Source organism: Gymnogyps californianus, chromosome 21 (assembly GCF_018139145.2).
Source record: "Gymnogyps californianus isolate 813 chromosome 21, ASM1813914v2, whole genome shotgun sequence".
Taxonomy (NCBI): domain Eukaryota; kingdom Metazoa; phylum Chordata; class Aves; order Accipitriformes; family Cathartidae; genus Gymnogyps; species Gymnogyps californianus.
In genome coordinates this window covers 9197280-9219889 of record NC_059491.1, presented here as the reverse complement: position 1 = coordinate 9219889, position 22610 = coordinate 9197280, and the positions used below count along the sequence as shown (strand labels likewise).

The 22610-nt window shown below is 54.4% G+C and overlaps 1 protein-coding gene across 1 annotated transcript in view; it reads right to left on the bottom strand.

Annotated features, from left to right (window-relative positions):
- The window catches only part of EPHA8 (EPH receptor A8), a 51406-nt gene that overhangs the window by 6828 nt on the left and 21968 nt on the right, over positions 1 to 22610 (bottom strand). Inside the window, exons 3-11 of the mRNA XM_050909280.1 lie at positions 21789 to 22452; positions 7769 to 7924; positions 6345 to 6680; positions 3888 to 4012; positions 3542 to 3704; positions 2968 to 3064; positions 2240 to 2307; positions 1572 to 1697; positions 523 to 708 (exon numbers count right to left, since the gene is read on the bottom strand). Of these exons, the coding sequence (XP_050765237.1) occupies positions 523 to 708; positions 1572 to 1697; positions 2240 to 2307; positions 2968 to 3064; positions 3542 to 3704; positions 3888 to 4012; positions 6345 to 6680; positions 7769 to 7924; positions 21789 to 22452 (1921 nt within the window). The remainder of the gene's footprint in view (positions 1 to 522; positions 709 to 1571; positions 1698 to 2239; positions 2308 to 2967; positions 3065 to 3541; positions 3705 to 3887; positions 4013 to 6344; positions 6681 to 7768; positions 7925 to 21788; positions 22453 to 22610) is intronic.

The window sequence follows — 22610 nt, the reverse complement described above, 5'->3', positions numbered from 1 at the left end:
GGATCTCCTGCAGCCCCACAGAGTGGTCTCACCCATGCACCGCACAGGACAGGCACAATGGTGGGGATGTGGCAATAACCCCAACACTTACCCCTCCCTCCAGGTGCTATTGATGTGGCTAGGTCAGCTTCGTTATCCCGCTGAAATTTGCATGCCATTAGCATAATGCTTTGCATCAGAATGTGCCTTTTTGAAGGAAGACTTCAAATTATGATTCAATACAGGCAGCCTTTAAAATAAACGCTAATGGGTAGGAAATCTCCTAAACCAATAACCCTGACCTAGGGCGCACTGTGGAGCAAGGTGGGGAACTGCCACATGGAAAGTTTGTCCTGTAAGAGAAGGCATCAGTGGGATGGAGGGGACCCCGCGTGAATGGACATCTGACAAGCGAGGAACCAGGGCAGCCAAAGGATGGAGTGCACCCAAAGTGATCCCTGACCCCCATCTCCCAGGGCGCCCACAGGGAGATACATCCCAGCTCTGCCCCACCATAGGGTCCCATCCCCACCAGCCACATACTCCTGGTCACCACCCCCTCCAGATGGATGACGTTGGGGTGGTCGAACTGCGCCATGATGCTGGCTTCGCTCAGGAAGTCCCGTCTCTGCTTCTCCGTGTAGCCTGCTTTCAGTGCCTTGATGGCCACAGGAATCTCCCTCTTCCCTGGCAGCTTCAGGCGGCCGTAGCACACCTCTCCGGACTCCCCTGCAAGGCAAGGGAAGGTGAGGGCATGGGGAGCTCCTCAGCTTCTTGCACCGACCCACCAGCACCAGGGATCACCCAGTCTGCCGGCACGCTCACAGCGTTCTCCAGCCCCTCAGGACTCCCGGGCTCTTTGTGCATCACTGCCTCTGAGTACAGAAAGGATTGCCCACCTCCGGCTTCCAGTGCCACCTCCGGGAACTGGGCAGAAATATCAGAAACCACCTCTCTCTGATGCCTTTTACTGAAGGCGATGGGCCAAGAGTAGTGATTACAGTGGCACTTGCTTTACCACTTTTAATGAACGAATTTGGGAGTCTCTTAGAGCAGCAGGGATGTCTCTCAGCCAGGCTTCCTAATGCTGCTCTGGGGTAAGCCCTTGGGGTGCTGCAGGTGAAGTTCCAGCTCTGTCTCTGCCCCATGCTTCCCTGCAAGCCCCTGTTCCTAAGCAAAAATTCCTTTTGTTCTGAAAATTTACCATTTTGCTTGCAATTTCATTTGCATCTTGTCACCTCAGACACTTGCTCTGAGGTTTGAAAGCAGGGTGGCCGCGTTGGAGCACCCACGTGGGACAGGCTGAGCCATCTGCTGTGTCAGCCTGAGCCGTCGGTGCCATGCCGGCTTAACAGCAACCCTCCACACCAGGCTGCCTCCAAAAACTTTATTTCATGCACCAAAAAAACCCCTGCTCTATCCATGATTTTGATCTCAAAAGGATAAGGAGCAGATGAAGCCCTGGCTGAGCACTGTGCCAGTGCTGCACAGCCTGCTGTGGTCCTAGCAGGCCACAGAGATGGCACAACCTCAGACTGTGAATTTCCCTGAGCAGAGGCGATGCAAAGAGGCAGCCTGGCCCGGGGACTCACCAGACCCGATGACCTTCTCAATCTTGATCCGGGAGGCCTCAATTTCACGGGTGAACTCATGCACGGCTTGGCAGGGGTCCTCGTACGTGTGGGGATCCACGTAGAACTTGGACTCAGGGAACTTCACTGCCAGGTTTCAAAGGGGAGAGAGGAGATAAGCTCTTTCAGGCAGCCCTGCTGAGAAGTAGGGGCACCCAGCAGCCAGGCAGAGGATGGGCAGGGGCAGGACTTCTTGGGTTGACATGCTGAGGAGCCACATAGGTTGCAGCCCCAAAGAAACCTAAGGCACTCTTTGGCATAGCAGTGTCCTCAGAGCAGTCCGGGACCTGGCTGCCCAGGTCTCCTTCATGTGATTGACCCCCTCCATCACCCCCCACCTCCACCCCTCGCCTGTGATGAGTTTTCTACTCTTCTGGCCTGCTGCTCTCCGGGATGAACCTGCCGCAGTCCCATCTCACGCTGTGCAACCCTTCAACCCCATTACCAGGATGCCCCTGGGATCAGAGCCCCCACTCAGCTCTCCTAGACACATCCCCAGAAGCAGGCAATGGTCAAAACCCTTCCCCCTGGGAACCGCAGCAGTGCCAGGGGGTAATGGTCCAGGTCCCTGCCCATCCACAGGGCTGAGGTCCTTCACACCCCAGGGGCAGCAGCAGGGAGGGTCCTACCTTGCCCATTCTGATAATGCATCTTCTCCTCATCGGAGTCCTGGAAAGCCTTGCTGTACCCGCAGTGCCTGCCACGGGGACACAAGGATCAGAAGAGGTGCTCCTGTCCCTCGCTCCCACAAGCAGCCCAAAGGCAGGGCGGAAGGCAGTGCGTGCCAGGGCTGTAGGCAGCCCAGGAGGAGCTGGAGCTAACACTTGGCCCTCCACCAGCTGCATCCCTGCGTCTTGCGGGACTGACACTTTGGCCTGGAGCAAGGTTCTTTCCAGGTGCTTTCCAAGGCTTGGCAGTGCTAAAAGCTGCAGCCCTTTTGTCTCCTCTGGGCAGCAGCATGTGTGCTCCACATGCTTGGCTCAGCCATGGTGAGATGTAGCAGACACAGTCCCCCTTGGGCCTTTCTGATGGAGAAGAGCTACCCCCTAGCCCATCCAGTCAGCCCTCGTACTGGTAGTGGTACTGGCACTGGTATTGCTCTGGCTATGGCTATCGCTATTGCTATTGCTACTGCTACTGCTATTTAGCCTGCTAGCATGAGGAGAAGGTCTGGAGACTGGCTCTGCCTCAGGGAAAGTGGAGGCAGTGACTCCAAAATGAAGTCTCTTGGTTGCTTATTAACCCCTGACCTATGGATGCTCTGGACAAACTGAGATGAGAAAAGTTGCGCCCAAGGTCTCCCATCCCTCCTGCCCCGCTTGGTGACAAGCCGCACTGACCTCCAGAAAACACTTACCTCTTCTTGCAGATTAGGACCACCAGCAACGCGACGAGGCCAGTGATGAGTGTCAGGCAGATCCAGACAATCGTCATTGTGTCGTACCGGAGAGAGACTGGAAGAAGCGGGGTAGGAAGGAGGCGAGCTGGAGTGGGGAGCACTCTGCTGAGCTCAGAAACTTACCTACCCCAATGGGGTCATGGTCTTCAAAGATAAAGCACCATCCCCCATCCAGCCCCAGCTTTGGGGCTCTCCCAGTGTACAGGGACCATTTACACATGGGGAAACCAAGCACAGATCTGGGAAAGCCATGGTGATACAGCAAACCAGCACAGAGAGGAGTCTGGAGCCTCAGGATCTCACCAGGTCTTCCCTGCCCTAACTGCTATGTCCTTCCTCCCTCTTCTTTCTAATGTATAAGCACATCTCAGGAGGGGAACCTCAAGCAAGCCCTGCAGGCTGAAACCCCAGGAGATGTGCCTCCAACCTCCCTCCCTGTGTGGCAGAGGAACAATGGCCACGGAGAAGGGCATCACCTTCCCCCTTGCTCCCTGCCCCACACTTCCCACATCCCACAACTGCACACACTCACCTAGCTTCCCCGTTTCCACCTCCACGGTCTGACTGAACCTCCCGCAGCCAGCGGAGGTGCGAGCCCGAACCTGGAAAATGTAGCGGGTTGCAGGCTTGAGCCCAGAGATGGTGGCAGTGGTGCCCTTGGATTTCAGAGTCGAATAGCTCTGCATTTCCTTGTCCTGGGGAAAAGTAACACCAAAAACCTTGCTGCATCAGCACAGCAACCACAAAGTCTTCCAAAAGAGTCCTTTGTGCAAGGCTGGCTGATAGCAGCAATTGCACCAGCAGGATTTAAACCGAGCCATGCCCCTGTCTAAATCCACCATGCTGGGACCGGATTGTGGCAGCAAGCTCAGTGTTACCTTCTCATAGTACTTGATCTCGTACTCCAGGATGATGCCGTTGGGCTGGTCTGGCTCTTGCCACAGCAAGGTGACGCTGTTCTGGCCCGTGCTCTCCTGGTGGACCACCACCACCTGGGATGGGGCTGGGGACACAGACGGCAGGGTGTTAGGTGCCTGCTGGTGGGGGTCCTGCATGGGTGAGGGCAGCAGGACACAGCAGCAGGGAAGGGTGGCACTGGAGTCCCATGCAGGACCCCTGGTTTAAACCATGTTTCTGTTTTAATTAAAGCCATGTGGAGATGAGTGCTATGAAGGGGCTTGCAAACAGGCTTTTGTTCGCTTCAGTTGCCTCAATCTCTTTCCCATAGAATGAGCAGGCTCCGAGGAGGTGAAAGAGGAGGGCACTGTCCCAGAACAGGCAGGAGGGGACACTGGTGCTTCACTGTGATCTGGAGCCAGAAAGGAGAAGGGGCTGCGGGGCTGGAGGTCGTGGAGATCCCTAGCAGGACCCTGACCCTTCCTGCCCCACCTGGGGAAGGGGAAGAGGGGCAGGGGAAGAGGGAAAGAGGAGATGATAAATGTCCAGTGGGGTGATCAGGGACTGAGCATCAGTCTAAAGGTGCCCTAGGGGTGCTCTCCTGCCCTGAGATACTTGTCATCTGTCTGGGCCTGGGTTGGGAGCCTGTGAATCATCCCTGTAGCTACCGTGACCGAATTGGAGCTGCCACAGCCGGAGCAGCCAACTCACCGGCTTCTTTTCCCTCTGGGAAAATCTCCCCTGGAAGGACCCCAGAGAGTGTGGTGGGGTGCTGCGATGGCCAGGCGCAGCCATTGGGTCCGACTCGTGGGAAGGGGTCAGGCACCCCTTATGACCCTAACTGCCGAATGAAAAACGGGACGTGGCGGCTCTGGGGAAGATGGAGCTGCTGCCTGCCGTGGCTGCAGCGCAGGGGTGTCGCTGGAGCAGCACAGAGACCAAAAGAGGCTGCAGGGGCTGCAGCAGCAGTGGGGCACCCAGGGACTGAAAGGCAACAGTTATAGCTCAGTTCATCTTCGAGCTGGCTCCTCTGAGAAGCAGAAATCGCTGTTGGGACACAGGACCCCAGGCAGCTGGGACAGGGTGGGATGGTGTGGATCAGCTAAACCCCAAAGGCATGTGCAATGCTCTCTCTCCAAACAGCCCCAGGGCATCTCTGCTGCACCCGCGCCTGCCCTGCTCAGCTGCCCAGGGCTGGGGGGACTAGAGTGACCAGCACCCAGCATGACCAAGCCACCCCGAGCAGTGTGGCAGCGGTCCCTCAGCCCCTCCTGGCAGGCAGGGATGCTCTGTGGTGCGCAGCAGCTGGAGCACCGCGCAGGCATGGCAGCTAAACTTCAATCACTACCAAATTCCCAACCCCGCTGGTTTTGCAGCACCTGCTCAGCATCCACTTTCCAGCAGAAAGGTTGAAATGGGAATATTCAGCACTTCCTGAGAGCATCCCCCTCCGAGGCATCAGGCTGGCGCCGCTTGTCAGCACTTGGAGGGATCATGCAAGAACGAGCCGGCAGGACTGAGCCATTTCCAGGTGGGCTCAGCGGAGTGCTGAAGAAGTGCTGCGGGCAGGCACTAGTAACAAAAGGTGCCTTGTTCTCCTGCCAGCCATGAGCTAACCCAGCAAGGCTCCCCGGGTTTCTCCTGCTGGCACCACCGCCATGAGAGCAGAAGGGGCTCAGCATCACAGGAAGTTCCTGCGGGCTCGCTTCCAACGGGGAGGATTAACAAGAAGGGTCAGCCCCTGCCCTGTCCTCTCTGCCTACAGTGTGCTCCAGGGAAAGGGGCTTAGCTGGGCTCTCCTCTGGGGAGATGCCTAGGTGACCCTGGAGCAAGGTCCTGGCCCACCTGGGCTAGAGCATTGCTCAGAAGTATTTCCTGGGGAAAGAGTATTTCACAGCAAGGGATTTGTAAAGATGAGACATGCACGAGAGACACTTTTCCCAGCAAACGTTGCTGTCACCTGCCAGGGCCTGGCATTGGTGTGAGCTAAGAGCAGAGCATGAACTGCTGCTTGGCCCTTTGGGAAGGGACAGAAGGCTGGAGGAACAGCCTGAAAGATTCATGCTCCACTTAGTGTTCCTGTCAATAAACAAGTGTTCTCCGTGCCCCCTGTCTCCTGCAGAAAATGAGCCTCCACCAGCAGCTGCACGCTGAAGTGGAGGGAAAGGAGGACGAAAAAAGATACCATGAACCAGAGAAGGGTAAGAGTTGCCTTGGGCAGCAGCTTGTATCCAGCCCACCCCAGCTTCCTGAACCCATCTCCAGCAGCAGAGAGGATAAGGGTCACATCTCCTGGGGGTCCCATGCCCATCACCAAACCAGCCCTTGGCTGCTAGGGCAGGTTCTGGCTCCTGCAGATACTGGCTGGAGCAACGTCGGAGCAACATCAGCATCACCCACACAGGCAAAGCCTGGGGGGGGTTGTCTGCTCCTCCTACCTGCCTGGTTTGTCGTGATGTTGGCGACTGCAGCTCTCCTGGACTCCAGGCTGAGGTCGGAGACACCGTTGACAGCCTCCACCCAAAAGGAGTAGTTGGTGTGGGCCAGGAGGTTGGTCACCGTCAGCGCTCCCTGCACCAGGCTCATCTGCTGGGGCACGAAGCGAATCCCACTGCCGCACGCCTCGCACTGGCCAGCATCCCCCACGCAGCGCCTGCAGACCACGTTGTACACGACGTCAGCGCGTCCCCCCTTGTCCAGGGGCGGTCCCCACTCCAGTGTCACCGAGGTGCCATTTACACTGGAGATCAGGTTCACAGGGGCAGAGGGGGGGCCTGGAAAAGAAGCAGAGGTTCAGGCAGAGCAGGGGCTGCTGAAGTGTGTTGGGACTGGCAGAGCATGGGACCAACAGAGAGATGCACCTTGGGCAGCATGCACCTGCGCGTACAAATGATGCTACAGGGAATACAGAGCTGCCCAGAGCAGGGAATGCTCCAACCAGAAGGCAGCAAAGACACAGACAGGTCTCAGGGTGAAATGCCACGGAGGTAAGATGCTCTGGATCAGGATGCCAAATGCCAGGCAGGCAAGAGCTGATGTTTGTTCTGAGGGAAGCAGGAAGCAATGGGGATGCATGAAGATTTTGGGGGAAGAGCCGAGGTGCTGATGGGCTGGACAGTGGAGAACAGGACCCGCTCATCTAAAGGGAAGGGTAAACTCACATTTCCTGGGGAAATTAACAATCTTGGATGGATATCCCCTAGGGAAACACAAGTCAGATATTGCTGACCTGTCTTTCACCCTGGCTTCAGCTAGCAGCCCCACACCTTTCTGCCCTCCTGGACCAACTACAGAGAGGAGGACTCCTCCTGGGATGTTCTTGTCCCCTTTTAATAGCACTGGGCCCCTCAAAGCAGCCTATTGCAGAGAGCTGAGCTGAAACCATATGACAAGCCCTAGTGCTGCCGTCCATCCACAGCGAAGGAGAGCACAGCAACATTTGTGCTGCCCTGTGGCCTCCCAGGTGTCTGACCACCCTGGGCATTTCTGCAAAGGAAAGCAGCCAGCAAGTGGCTGGCACGCTGGCTGGTGCATGAGCAGGCGAGCTTGCTGGCAGAGCCACGGTCTCACCCTGCTCCGTCACAGGAGAGAGCCCCGGGAGGGGAGCAGACTCTGGCCCGGGATGTTTGGAGAGCAGCAGGATGAGGATGAGACAGAGAGCAGTGAGGGAGTGCAGCTAAGGGGTCTCAGCTCATGCGCCGAAGGGAGACCCAGGGTTGAAAGGCTGCTACAGCCCCTTGGGCAGCATGCACAGAGGCGAGGGTGCACGCTGGGCTCAGCCAGGGAGCATCTGCTGTGTCTGAAGACGCGACGCCTGCCCCGCTGCAGCACGGACGGGCGCCTGGGCAGCCGGGGTACTCACGCGTGCAGGCGGCCGAGGGGGGATCCTGCACCGCCCTGTAGAAGCTGCTGTCGCAGCGGCACACGCGGGCCGCCCGGCTCTCCGAATGGCTGTGCAAGGGGCACTTTGCACACAGCTGGTCCCCGGGGGCCGACTTGTAAAATCCCAGCTGGCAGGCTGCAGAGAAGGGAAGGGGCAGAGGTCAGAGGGATGCGCCTGGGTGAGGAGCACCCCATGGCTTAGCGAATCCCACCAGCGCAAAGGTGGACCCCGCTCTCACCCCCGTCCCAGTGCATGGGAAACCAGCTCTTCTCCCCAACGCCTGGGTGAGTCCCCCTCCAGCTGACCAGCTGGAAACCAGGCTCTGTGAAAACTCCCTTTGTCTCTCCCCCCAGGCTGTACTTAATGCCATCCTGGTACGTGTTCCCCACTGTTTCACAAGCAGACTTGGGTGCCTTTGCTTTTCGCGAGCTGCCTGCAAAGCTTGAGGTGCTCTCCTTGCACCCGTGCCTGCTGCCCAGAGCTCTCCCCACTGCAGCCACCCGTCTGGGGCACCGCCTGGCCCCGGGGCAGGGAGCGCTGCAAAGATCAAACCACGCAGCACTGGAAATCACCGTGTTAACTATTCTAAGAACCATCATTTATGGGGCAAATGTACGGCACAGTCCTCACTTCACAGTGGTTGCCACACTACTCATGCTGGGTGTGCCCAGGTGCCCAAGAGCATCCATGTGGGCGGTTTCAAGAATTAAAAGCTCCACACCTGGGACAGGGTGCACATCGCTCTGCAAGCCCCTGGTGTGCTGCTATACCAAGCAGCAAGTTTCCTTGCACAAAACAAAGGGAAAACACCCTCTCATGTCACGTTGTGGCAAACTGGCAGTGCATGCAAGCTGCCTGCTCTCTGCAGAGGGACAGCAAGGCCAAATGAGCCAGCCTGAGTTTTTTCTGACAACACAACCCGCCTTCAGTTGCTCTGCCTCCTCCTGGTGCTGGAGGCTGTGCGACAGGAGCACACACTCATCCCATGCCGGGGCTGGCATCAGTCTGCTCCGTCCTACTCCCACCTCTCCCAGCAGTCCCTCGGGTGAATCATTTGTCACACAAACAAACAACTCGTCTCTCGTTAGGAAAATCGATTAGCTCAAGAGTGACATGTGGCATGTCAGGTATCTGTCTGGGGGTGGAAGGATCTGTCCTCTCTTGCAGATTTCGATTCCAAGTAAGGAAAAACAGGCTCTGTCTGGGTCCCCGTATTCATCAAGTACTTCTAGGACCAGTTCCAGTGATTCAAGCATTAATCTTGGCTCTGACTCATTTCTGTTTTTCCCTACTGAGGTAGTAATACCTTCATTTTCCTGTCTTTACCCCCAATGGCCACCTCTGCATACTGCCTCAATTTTTGCTTCCAAGCATGTAGAAGGGTTTTGTTTGCAATCCAGCATCCCTGGTGGTCTGGGTCCCTCCGTGCTGGCTGTTTGTTCTGCTTCTAGGTGCTGATTTGTTTTCTTATTAATAACACTCCTTTCCTTGCCACAGATCTCCCTGGACTGATTGCTGCCAACATATTTCACGTATCACACACTGCACAGTAATACAACGGCCTCTTTATAACTGAGCTACTTCCAGCAATGGCAGCTGAAGGCTGTGCTCCAGCCTGGTGGCTTGCTGGTCTCCCTTTAGACTCTGTCACCAGTTTCTGTGGCAGTTTTGCACTGAATGCTACTTTAAAGACACAGGAGAAATACCACCAGCAGGATGTACATGTGCTGCACATGCCAGAGATGTTGGTATCACAGGTTGGTATAGCAGGCTGGGAAAAGCGAAGGCCAGAAGCTCCGGAGTTTGTTCCCAAATCCCTGCTCCTCCAGTCCCCGAACAGCATCAGAGCAAGGAGCAGGAATGCCCAAACTTGGGGATGCAAGGGAAGGCAGATGTGACTCACGAGGAAATTGCAGCAGCTTGGGGCTGGCTTTGGTCCCCAGCTCTCTTGACACCTTTCATCTCCTCAAGGGCATCAGAAGAGGAGAGAAAAGAGGGGAGGCAGAGCTGGGAGAGGAGGTTTGCTGTCCCCAGCCAACCGCACCAAGGACAGCCCAGGACATTTGCCAAGCTCTGGTGCTGACTGGTCCTTGTTATGCCACACACCAAGAGAGCCAGGGACTCTCTGCCTTTACCGAATGCCCTCTGCCTGACGCTGCAACATGCTCCGGTCTGCAACCCCTTGTTCCTGGGGGTAAGCCTGAGACGACTGCTGTTACACCCTGTTCTCAGGTGGGGACAAATTTTGGGGGGTAGCCAGCTGGGGGAAAAAAACCAAACCAAATCTCTAAGAAAGAAAAGTTCCCAGTTCCTCTGTGTGGGAAAGGATGAAGACACGGCATGAGCACAGCCTACCAGATGGGAACCAAGCGATGAGCCAGCCCCACAGTCCATGCTAGCCAGTGTGCATGCCAGGATTTGCCGCCTTCAACTTGTGTGAACCCCTCCTTGTACCTGCAAACCACTGTCATCTCTACCCATGCAGGAACCAATAACCAGGGACTCTTGATTCAAGAAGCACTGGAGTGGTTCCCCCCACCAATATTTAATTCAGGGCAGAGAAATCAGTGCTGTATCAGGTATGGAGAGACAGGCCAGCAGGAAGGATGGGAACACGAAGCACAGCAGATTTGCACCAAGCAATTGTAATCACTTAGCATTTAATGCTGTTAAAAAAAAGAGTTAATTACCTGTAGCAATGATTCACAATTATTTTAGATGCACTCAGGGGGAAAATTATCCTAAATGACAAATTACAGGTGAATTTGTGCACCAGGGCAGAGCCGTTGAGAGCCACCTCCCGGCACCTGGACAGCACGAGCACGTGAGGAGGCCTGGAGAGCAACCGGGGCTGGGGCAGGCACTGCTCTGGATGGGGTCATGCACCTCCGTGCATCTCAGTGCTTGCTTTAGACGGAAGCAGGACACACGTGCAAAGCCTTTCGCAGGCACAGGAGGCAGGGTACCAGCTTGGAACCTGCACAAGATATGAAATCCCTACAGTACAGGATGACAGGCATGTCCTGCTCTGGATTGAGCTCTCTCATGCCAGGCCAATGACATGTGGAAGACCAAGACCTCCCGGGTTAGCTCTGGTAAGAGCAAACCATCAGAGAAGTTCCCAGCAAGAAAAATTCAGTCAGACACATCAGGTCTAAAATCTACAGGGCTCCACAGCCATGGTTCTAGCACACACTGAAGTCACCCAAATCTGAAGCCACCCACCAGGGAGGTGCAGAACTGTTGTCCTGCTGTCTTCACTGCAAACAGCTACTGCCACCTGCCAGAAGCGCCCTCCCAGGAGCCCTGTAGAAGGTGGAGATTTCTTTTTTATTTTTTTTTTTTGCAGTTGATACCTTTGCTCTGTCTCTGAGGATCTTGGGTCCTGCGTCTTTGTGGACCACCAGAAGTCCTGCTACTGGTGTCCTCCTCCTGTCCCCAGTGCCTTTCCCCCTGCAAAACCCAGCCGAGGCTGCCTGTCCTTGCAGTTTAATCTCACGATGTGGTTTTGCAGTGCACATGGGACAGCAGCAGACCTTTGCCTGCAGCCCAGCTCAAGACTTGCATATCTACACTGGGCTTGCAGCCCAGACAGCTGGCTGGTCCCAGTGTCACAAGCAGAGCCTACAAAAACCAACACTAAACCTGTGGTTGGCAGAGCATGTCTCCAACCCTCTGTCGCATAGGTGGGTCCCCAATTATCACCCCAGCCTGTTGTGGTCAATACCACGGGGCTTCCACTCATCCCCCCACCCTGCACAGCACATCTTGCCTGTTTTTCCCAGCCCGCCAGCCCCACCCTTGCATACATCGCCTGCCCAAGGGGCCCCGGAGCAGCAGGCTTGTCTCAGAAACACCGAGCATGGGGAGAGCTCTGCCAGCCATCTGTAGTGTGGTCCATTTGTTTCCCTCCCTCGCCATCCTCTGGGGACAGGACAACATCTGCTAGTAAGCTGGCAGAGCTCGGGAGATGATAGATGAACCTGTCGAGGATACGCTAGCTGGGAATGAGCCGCTCCTCTCAGTCTGAAGTCGCCGTCTGGGACTAGTGCTCTTGCAGGTGGCCCTGGTGGGACCACCAAGGGCTACTTCGGTGGGGCTGCAAATGCAAGCATCGACCCCGTGTCACTCCCTCTTGGCTCCATCCTCAGCCCAGGAGGTCTGGGCAGGGTGAGGGCATGGTTGAGAGGGTGCTATGGGGCAGCTCTGCGGCACCGGTGCCACCAATTGCCCCCTTCCCTGACCCTTCAACAAAGCTGGGCATCAGCAAGCACCAGAAGAGCAGCCATGTACCTCCCTTTGGCAGTGCTGGGAAGAGATAGAGATGGAAATAAGGGTGTCATAGCCACTGTGACAGCCAGAGACAGGCACCAGTCCCAGAGCCCTCCAGGCTGCGGGAGAAGCTAGCACAGAAAATCCCAGCTCCTTTCAATCCAGTTTCAGCATGATGCCTCCAATTTCAGCTCCCACATGACACAGACACTGAAACAGAAGCACATTATTCACAGTCATGTCTTAAAAAGAGGCATCTGCCTCATTGCCCCAAACCTTGTGTTTTTGCAAGGCTGTGCTCCCCTTTCCCTGCAATCCCAGGTCAGCCCAGGCTCTGTCCCCAGGTTGGTCGGTGGTCTGGAGGGGGTTTTGGGGGCTGGCTGGGCTGGGTCTCTCAGGCAAACTCTTGGGCCCTAGATCATGCAACACCCCACAGCCCTGCTGATGCTCCGTGCATCCTTTGTATGCTGCTTGCCCCTGCACTGTCTCACACAACCCGATCATTGCCTTACCTCTAGCCCCTGAGGACCACCTCACAGCCCTTCACACAGCCCAGTTCCCACCTTGCAGCCCCTTTGCACAGCTCACAACCCTTCCCACCCCTCACAACCTGTCACACCACTCTACACACCTGGACTTCTCTCATATCACCCCAGACTCCACCTCACATCACCTCCCCGCTGCTTGGCCCTTCTTCCCACAATTCAACCCATCTCACACTCCTTCGCACCCCCAAATGTTGCAGAGAGGGGAACGGGGAATTTTCACCCACGAAGATTTTGCAAAGCTAGCAAAACCCTACGCATCAGGCTGCAAGCAAATGGCACATGCAGCAAAGGGCACCCTGCACAGCTTCTTGCTCAACACCCAGATTTCACGGCCACCAGGACAAGTTGTATAAGGAGGGCCCTGCTCTTCCAAGTGGAGTATTTCCACTTGTAGTGCTGGGCAAACTGGAACCATGGTGGTCCAAACTGGCTGCATTCCAAACTGGACATCTGCATGGCACTGCCACAGAAAAAACAGCAGGTCTTGCCTCTTGCCTTGAATTCAGTACTGTTGAAAGCATCCCTGACTCTGTCCTGCTCTTCTTCCCTACATCTTTTTTTTAAAAAAAAAAAAGAAAAAAAAGCAGGAAACATCCAAATCCCAGTTTGCTGTGAGTGCTGCCCTGCTGCCTGGTGCAGACACCCTTCTGCAGGAGCAGGGTCGAGGTGACGCCGTGCAGACTTATGTAGGTGAGACAGCCTGGCACGCTCTCGAAGCGAAGGCTTTTTTTATAAAGCTTATCTGGGGAAATGCTACAGCTTGCAGGAGTCGGATGGAAACAGGCGGCCTAATGCTAGAATTAGAAAAAAGCTGTTTCCAAAACTCAGTCTTGTTGGAGGGCTTTAGACAGAACTATCCAATGCTTCTGAAAAAAAACACAGTTTCCACCAGACCAAAAACAAACCCAGAAAACGCTGTGTTCAGGAAGGAGCGGGGCTGAATGGGAGCCACCCCTGCAGATGACAGTGCTGGAGGTAACCCTGCATCCCTGCTGCAAGGCTTCAGGGAGCAGAGGTGCATAAATGAAGAAAGGACGTACAAAATACCAAGAACTTAATCCCAGCCCCTGCAGGAACCAGTATGCAGCTTTGGAGGGTATGTGAGCCCTCTCACCACATGCATATGGCTATGGATGTATACAGGGGCTGAGCTTTAAAATAAGCGTGCCCAGCACTCCAGCAGAAGCAAGTGAAGAGCACTACAGGGGCCAGCACAGCCCTCGCCCCCGCACAGCTGAGCACCACCAGCTTTTGGATCCCTTTCTTCTTCACGGGGAAGTGTCAGCAGCAGCATCTTGTTTTCAGGAAGGGGAAGAAATCGTCACACAAGAAGCAGTGACATGGGTGGGATCTGGATCTCGTGCCAAGTACAGAACAAATCTTTGGCACGGTCCTACAGCTCTGTGGGATGAGGAGCATCTTCCCCGTGCAAGGCGATCACACCAAGCCTCCGAATATGCTGGTAGCAAATTTAAGGTCCCCAGCCTCCCACTGCATTACACCATCTCCAGTGTAAGTACTGGTGCAAAATGCCAGGTCTTTCCTGCAGGCTGCCTGTTTCTAAACTCCCCAACATCAGCTTCCCAGGCACCTGCACATTGGTAATCCAAAGCAACAACCTGTGTTCAAGACCTGAACCTGGCCAAATTCTGTGGAAGAGAAGAGTTCAAACCAAAAAAACCACATTCCAAAACTGGTGAAGGCCTTTGAGTGCTGCCAGATCCATCCATCACAGTCCAGCTGCTCTTCGGCACTTCTTACAAGGGACTACAGAGACCTACCAAGCACAAATGAAATTTGTTTCATCTCCATCAATACCCTGAACTCCAGCCTAGCATCATTCTCACCCTTCATCTATGTCAGTGGCTAAACACAGCAAACTCAGAGGAAAAGTGGCAAACAATAAAATATTCAGCCAGGGACAAAAAACATTGTTCTGTTGGTGGGGAAAGGGCAGCTCTGCAGTCATCTCTGCCCTTTTTGTTTGTTCTTAACCAGAAAAAAAAAAAAAAATCGTTTTAGGTGTTGGGGGGGCTGCTTTGGTTTTTTTTCCTAGGAAATGCAATTGGCCACTTGCTGGAGTTTTACAGGAGGGAGTGAAGGTGCTGGAGATACTGAGATCACCTTGTCCTGCACCCTGCCTTTTCCAGCATGCTCGCTGAGCTGAATTAGCCATGCGCACACAGCCCAGCAGACCTGAGACCCAAACAGACAGGGTCTGTTTAGCAGCCGGGTCTGGGACTATAAGGTGGAAGTCCTGGTACAAGGCAAATGTGAATCCAAGGATCCCATCCAGGGCTGGATAATTCTCTGGGGGAAGAAGTTTTTCCTAATGTCCAGCCCAAACCTTGCAAGCAATTTGTGTCTCTGACACATCTTCTTTGCAGTCTGTTCCCATCTGAAGTCTGATACCTGGATCCTGAACAGTCCTAGCTTATGTGGTTTGGAAAACAAACTGTTTTCTTTTTCTTTTTTTTTTTTTTTGGATACAGGGCTTTGCATGGGATAAACAGAAGGCGATATAATCTTACCAGCTGGTATTGCCTCTATTTTACAAAGCAGCTGACTGGCTTGCAAACCAACAATGAAAATCTTGTGAGTCACTAAGTTTCTTTGATTTTCTTGCCTGGCATCATGGAAAGGACGTTTGCATAACTCCCATAGCGCATCTTCGAAACTGTCACTGCTCCTGCCCTTGAAAGGTTTACTTTGGTACACTCATGGCAGAAGCTCTCTGCGGTGGGCACCCAGGGCATTGGTGCAGTCTGGCTCTGGGTACGGCAGCCTGGTACTCTGCCAGCAGGCACGGGAGACTCTGAGCGGGCGTCACTGAGGTGCAACACAGCCACCAAGCCTGCGGCTCGGAGCTGGCATGTGTGCGCTGGGACTTGCACAGAAAGTCTCCTTGAAATCCACACCGATTTGCAAAGAAACGTGAAACATATTCCAACGTGTTTGTTTGGAGTTGCAGTGACAGGGTATTTTGATGCACATTTATCTGTTGCCTGGATATATAGCACATATGCTTCCAGGCAGGACCTAAGGGAGGTGGAGCCCAGCCTGGTAACGGGTGTCCTGAAATCCCAGGTTTGCTGGTTGACAGAAGCACGTGTGACCCCTGCACACACTTCTGGGGGCCCCATGTAGCTCAGAGCCAGGAAAAAGGGGTTTTGCTTGGAGTCAGCCCAGCAAGACCAGTGTCCTGTTTCCAACAGAGCAGCCTGTATCGGCTGTTTCACATGAAGACACAACACAAGGAGCTCACCATTGCTGCGTGATGTTCTTATACAGGTGGAAAAAAAATCACTGTTGGCAGAAAAAGGAAAGAGAAGCCTGAGGCTTCTCAGAACAACTCTGAGTGAGAAAGGGATAAGGAGCTGGGGAAAGAAGGGAATGGAGCAAGGCTCTGGTGGGCTCCCTTAACCCATTACCATATCTTTCCTCCCCCCTGCATGGTTCTCCACCCTTTCTGCACTGAAGGAAGGGAACACAGGCCATGGTCTCCCAGGGTAGGTATCCACGGGCAAGCAGCATCCCCCCTGCAGTGCACTGGGCAAAGGGGCCCATCCCCTCGCGCCCAAGACCAAGGAGAGCAGGTCGCATGCCTCCACCTTTCCTCCCCTTCCCACATCAGCATCTGGACCGCATCTGGACCACATCTGTTCACACAGCTGCAAAGGTTTGCTGCTGTGGCCGCAGGTCATTGCCCAGCCCAGCACAGCTGGAGTCCGTGTCTCTGACCTGGCTTCCCCTGCCAATGGCTTCACCTGTGTCATTTTGTCCCCTGGTGTTTCTAGGGCTTACCCTGACCCTGCATGGCCTGGGCTGTGCCCACCAGCATGGTACATGGGTGATGGGGTGCAGCTGGATGGGGTTTCCCCTCCTCTCACACCGTATAGCTCTGTTCCCCCCTTGCCCCACCAGCTGGAAAGTCAGTCTCCACTGACTTTCTTCATAAAGGTCCATGGATGCAAAACTGTATTCACAAGCACATAATTACCAAGCTGGGTATTTTCTCCTCTTAATTAGCAATGCCGTGGTGCTTTAATTGCTCAATTAAAGTTGCCCACAAGGAAGGTTTAAGGTACATTAAATTTGCTGATTGGTTCATCAGCATGAATCCCACCAACTGGAAAAAATTAACTGGCTTCCAGATTGCTAACCAGACTCTCCAGATCCATTTCCACCAGCTGTGTGCCACAGGAGGCACGAGAGAGCCCAGCAGCAGAGGATTTTGTCCATAAGGGGCCAGCAGTCCCTCTTCTATTCCCATCTCTCCTTCAGTTTGGGAGCTGGAAGGGAAAGGGTCCTGGCAGTGAAAGCCTCCCTCTCTTCTTGTCTGGAGGACACAGGCCATTTTTTTGGCTTAAGCAGAGCTGGGTAAAATCTACCCCAGGGCCAGATCATCGTTCAGCCACACACATCAGACCCCTCTTTGGTAGCTGTTCTCTCTCAGCCCTGGCAGGCTACAAACACGCGTCCTCGTGTGCAAATAGGCTGATGGAGCAGCAATTGCTTAATTGTTGCTCCCTCATCACTGTTTTCCAGCCAACAGCAACAGCCAAGCTGAAGCCCCCAAGCACAGCAGAGGGAAAGCAGCCATAGCAATCAGGACACCCGGAGGCTAAGATGCCTGGTCCCAAACTTTAGACAAAAATGTCTGTCGGATATACTACAAAGACGCTCTTTGGGAATGGCATTTCTGCCAAAGGCTCATCCACCCGCTCTGACAACAGGGAAGAAGGCCTGTCCCTTCTGTTTTACCCTTTTTCATTTGTTCGTTAAAGAAAACGCTTCCTGGGAGATTCTGCGCTCCTGGAGATCTCCGTGGCTGGCAGCTGGATGGATGGATGGGTTTGTGTCAGCTCCCAGAGAGCAGGACTGTGATCTGTAGCCGTGGCACTGCTACTGATGCTCCAAACCGACTCTCTGCGCGTGTACAATTTGCAATCAGCTAAACAGATTTTAGCCCAGCTTTCCAGTTTTTCTCACTGATAGCCGGTGACAGATGCAGCCCAAGGAATAATTCAGATCCGCCTCAAAAGGCTGACCCTGATGCAAGGACCATGGACTCAAAGCCTTGGTGGCTCAGGAGCCTGGCAGCCCTCCCCAAAGAGAGCCTGGACGGGGCTGGTAGGAGGGGTGTGGGTGGAGAGCCACTGTCCTCGCCTGCCTGAGCCTCCCTGTCCACCTCTCCATCCGTCCACAGGACGTGGTACGCATGTCCTGGCTCTCAGCCTCACGGCTGTTTGAGGAGGTGGCTTATGGGTTTCTTCCCTTCCCACAGAAGCAGAACTGGGGTTAAAGTGCTCCCCTTTCTCATTTCTCTAATTGCACTGACCTTATTGAAATGGGTCTCTATTTGTCCTGCACAGCAGCTACATATAAATAAGGTGAATTATGCTGATTGTCTGTCCTGGTTTCAGCTGGGATAGAGCTAATTTTCTTCCCAGTAGCTGGTATAGTGTTATGTTTGGATTTAGTAGGAGAATAATCTTGATAACACACTGATGTTTTTAGTTGTTGCTAAGTAGTGTTTATACTAAGTCAAGGATTTTTCAGCTTCTCATGCCCAGCCAGCAAGAAGGCTGGAGGGGCACAAGAAGCTGGGAGGGGACACAGCCAGGACAGCTGACCCAAACTGGCCAAAGGGATATTCCATACCATATGACGCCATCATGCCCAGTATATAAACTGGGGGGAGCTGGCTGGGCACGGTGGATCGCTGCTCGGGAACTGACTGGGCATCGGTCAGCGAGTGGTGAGCAAGTGCATTGTGCATCACTTGTTTTGTATATTCTAATTCTTTTAGTATTATTATTGTCATTATTAGCATTCTTATTATTTTCTTCTTTTCTGTCCTATTAAACTGTCTTTATCTCAACCCACGAGTTTTACTTTTTTTCGATTCTCTCCCCGCTCCCACTGGGTGGGGGGAACGAGTGAGCGGCTGCGTGGTGCTTAGTTGCCGGCTGGCATTAAACCATGACATTGTCTTCTCTGATAAATTGCTGGGACAGATCCTTTTCACTTATGCTATTGCTTATTCTGCTATTTAGGCAGAGCAGTTGCTATTTGCTGTGTGTAAGAGATACTAACGTGTCTTGCTGTGGACTGATGCATTTCAAGGAGGAAAGAGCAGCACATCCGAGGCTGGCTGTGGATGACGGGGGTGAGGGAATCAAAGTCCTTCAGAGCCTTGAAAATGGAGGCGAAAAGCAAGTGGAGCAGCAGGGCTGTGCTACCCTGGGAGAGAGACCCCGAGGGGTTTCATCCTTGAGGAGGCTGTGGCACAAGATGCCACAGGACTAGAAGCTGGGAATTTTAGGAGCTGGCAGACCCCAGGACCCCATCAGCAGCTGTGGCAATTCATGCTCCAACCTGGTTTCTGCCCAGTAAGGCACTGCAGCACCCGTGCCCAGCCACAGCTGGAAAAGAGGGTCCTGTGCCTCTGACGATAAATCAGGCAGATGCATGAGGCACAGACATGGGGGACAAATGTCTCGTGCGATGCAGGGCTGTGACACATCTGATGCCAGGCTGGCTGGCATCCTTAGCGTGGTCCTGACCCCAGTGTCCCTGGGCTGAGATCTGCCCCCCAATCCCATGGAAACTGCCCCTCACATCCTTATGGCAAACACCAGGACATCACAAGAAGATGAAACGTGTGGATCCCGCCGGGGTAAGTGCAAGGAGTCAGAGATCCCAGCCACCACCCTCCTGCCCAAACAAAGGGGCATCCAAGGTGATGGCTGACAGTAAAGGGGACGAGAGGCAGAGAAGTTGCCCAGGTTCCTACGCATCCTCCACCACGTCCCACCTCACCCCGTCCTTCCCAGCTCTGTGGTACAGCCTTCCTTCTCCTCCGAAGGGCTGGGAACAGCTCTGGCCATGATCTGGTTTCCTGAGCTGTCTTCCATCACTCTGGCAGGTCCTTAGAAAAATGAACGTTAAAGAGGAGGGGGAGAAACCTCCACTGTTCAAACATCTTTAGCTTTGACAAATAAGGCGTCCAGCTGTGAAAGGCGAAAGGAAATTAATTTGGAATCACATTTTAAACACTGCCATAGAGGCAAAGTATCTTCTCTCTAATTTTTTTCCCCCCAAGCAAAAAATGAATTTCCCTGATATTTATAGAAAGATTATTAGGGCCACAAGGAGTGATTTATACCATTTCATCCCTGTGATGGAGAATGAAAAATTGCTGGGGCGACAGCCACTGGAATCCTGCTTTTGTCCGCCTGACAATTAAAACGGCTAATTTCCAACTCTGACAGATCTGCTGGGGTTATAAATCATTCCGGAAAGGCACTTTTCACCGTGAAAAATGAACTCTGCCCCGATCAAACACAAGAAGCTTAGATCAGAGATTTGCATCTGTTTGCTTTTGTGTGTAAATATATGTACTCCTGCTCCACACCCACCCACCAAAGGAGATGCTGGGAAGGAGGTGCTGCCCCTGCTCGCTTGATGCTGGGCTATCAAACTCTCCGTGCTAGGAGCTGGATAAATGGGACAGGGAAGGCAGGAGGGCGAGATGACACTGAGGTCGGAGAGAGTCCAGTGACATTTTTGTCCTGTTTCTGATGCCACAAACCCTGGAGAGCTTCAGCAGAGAGCATTGCTGGTTGAGCAGCATGGCTCTGAGTCCGTCTGCATGCAGAAGGGCCAGCTTCTGCCTGTGTCCACCCCATCTGGGGAGGCAAGCTGGACCACGCTTCCTCCTGTGCCGTGCCTATGTGTAGGGGCAATCCCACCAGAAAAGGGCAGGAGGGCAGAGAAGGAGCTCTCCCACAGCTTTGCTCCCAGGACAGAGACAAACATGTCCAAGGAAACACAGGAAAATGAGGCGGGCTGAGCACAACACAGACCCTGGGGCTTCCTTCTGCCTCCAGGCTTTGGGGTGGTGATCTCCTGGGGCAGAGTCTGCTGTACGGGACTGCAGGAGGGGATTACAGGGAAGGGGTGTTTGGCCCTTCTGAACCAAACCTCCAACTCGCAGCTCCTTGCAGTCGTGGGGCTGGGACCCAGCCGTCCAGGCAGCCCATGCCAGTGCCCCCTCCCATGGTAGCATGTGCCTGGCCCCATGCACACTTTGCACCCACTCTTTAACGTGGGAGAAGACGACCCTTTCTGAATTATCAGATCTATCCCAGGATGACTTTCAAATCAATGGTCGCAGACAGGAGGAGTTTCGGATATAAGCATTTATTCTGCCCGTCCTTCCCATTCTGCGTAGCTGGGGACCCTCCGGGGCCGGCGCGGGTCCCAGCAGCACTTGGATCTGTTCCAGTCCGGCGTCGGACGTCCTAACCTTGTGTCAAGTCTCCCTAAGACAAATGCTCCACTTGACGTTTCCACGAAACTCAAACAAAGGCCCCACACTCTTATTTGTGCTGCTCCCCTAAACACATCCCATAAAGAAACCGAGAGCAAACAAATCTGTGCAGAGGGCTCTCACAGGGAGCCCCGAGCGCCGTGCTCTGTACACACACATCCCCGTGCCTGGTGCACAGCTGCTGCTGGTCATCCCGCTTCCTTATCACAGTTTGTACAGTCGGCAGCTTGAAGTCTGCCCAGCGGCACAGAGGGCCCCCGGGAAGGCGCTCCGCACCCCCGGACGAGAGGGCTCTGCAGCAGCCCCGGGGAGGGGTGATGGATGGATGCAATAACCTTGTTTCATAAACGCTTGCTGTTTTTCTTTTTGCTTTCCTCGCTTTCAAACCCCCTGCCAAAGGGAAGCGAGCAGTGGGGCATTTTGGAGAGGCCAAGTTGTGCTTTGCTGGAATGCACCAGCAGAGATCTCAGCACCAACCAGAGCTGCTGGGGGCACCGGGCTGGGATCCCCGGGCCACACACTCCATGGTAGGGAAACATGGAGCCAGGGCAGCCCCTGTCCCGATGCCAGTCCCCATCCCAAAGCCATGCCCTGTGCAGCAGGACCTGTCAATGTCAGGCTCACGGGAGCTCCCAAGGAGCTTGCCAGTGGTACCAGCGACACATTTTGGAAGCACGAAGCCAGCCAGCAAAGGCTTGGGCAGCCCTTGGCCTTCACAGAGGCTGGCTTTCCAAGTTTTTGCAAGCAGGCTTCTGCCCTCAACCCTTCCCCAAAGAGGCAAGAGCCCCTTTGCAGCCATCCCTCCCCTTGCAGGCACCACTAGCAAGAAGCAGGGACTCACCCATGCAGGAATCCCGCCGCTCTTCGTAGCCAGCACTGCACACACACTTCCCGATGGGCACCAACCATTCTCCCTCAGCACTGCAGTACATTTTGGGGGTGTCCCTCTCCTCTGAATGGCCCACGCACTCTCCCCGCACTTCCACCAAGGAGGACGAGTCCGCCCCAGTCACAGCCTCGGAGAAGGACGCCAAGTTCCTCACCATTGCCGGGCACTTCTTGTAGTACACCCGCACCGAAACGATGGCGATGCAAGCGCCTATGTCCTGGAAGGCCAAGTAGAAACCCCTCTTGCTCAGTGGCCCCACGCCCCGCACCTCCGTGTTCAGCTTCAGGCGCCTCACCCCCAGGTCCACGTTGGTGAAGCTCTCATCAGCTGCGATGGTGTCGATCTTCATAAACTGGCTCTCCCGGGTGCTGGAGCCCAGGTCCCGGTCGGACTCCAAGTAGTAGAGGTTGAAAGTCTCCTTGCAGGTGCCCAGCACACCCGGCATGCTGTTACAGTCCCGCAGCGTGAATTTAATCTCTGCATAGACCCGCCGCGCGCCGTCCCGTTGAACCCAGTTGGTCCGTAGCCAGTTGTTCTGGTTGGGGGTCATGACATTACAGACCTGGTAGGTGTGGATGGGGCTGAAAAACTCATCCATTTCATTGATCGAATCCCACTGTGGGACAGAGAGAGAACGGGTCATTCCAGATATCCCCGAACACCAGGCGAGCATGGGGCATGCAGGAGTCTGTGCCATCACCCACCCCGGGATGAACTCCCTCTGCTCCTGCAGCTGTGTCTGGACGAAAGATCACTGCTGCCACAGGCCAAAGG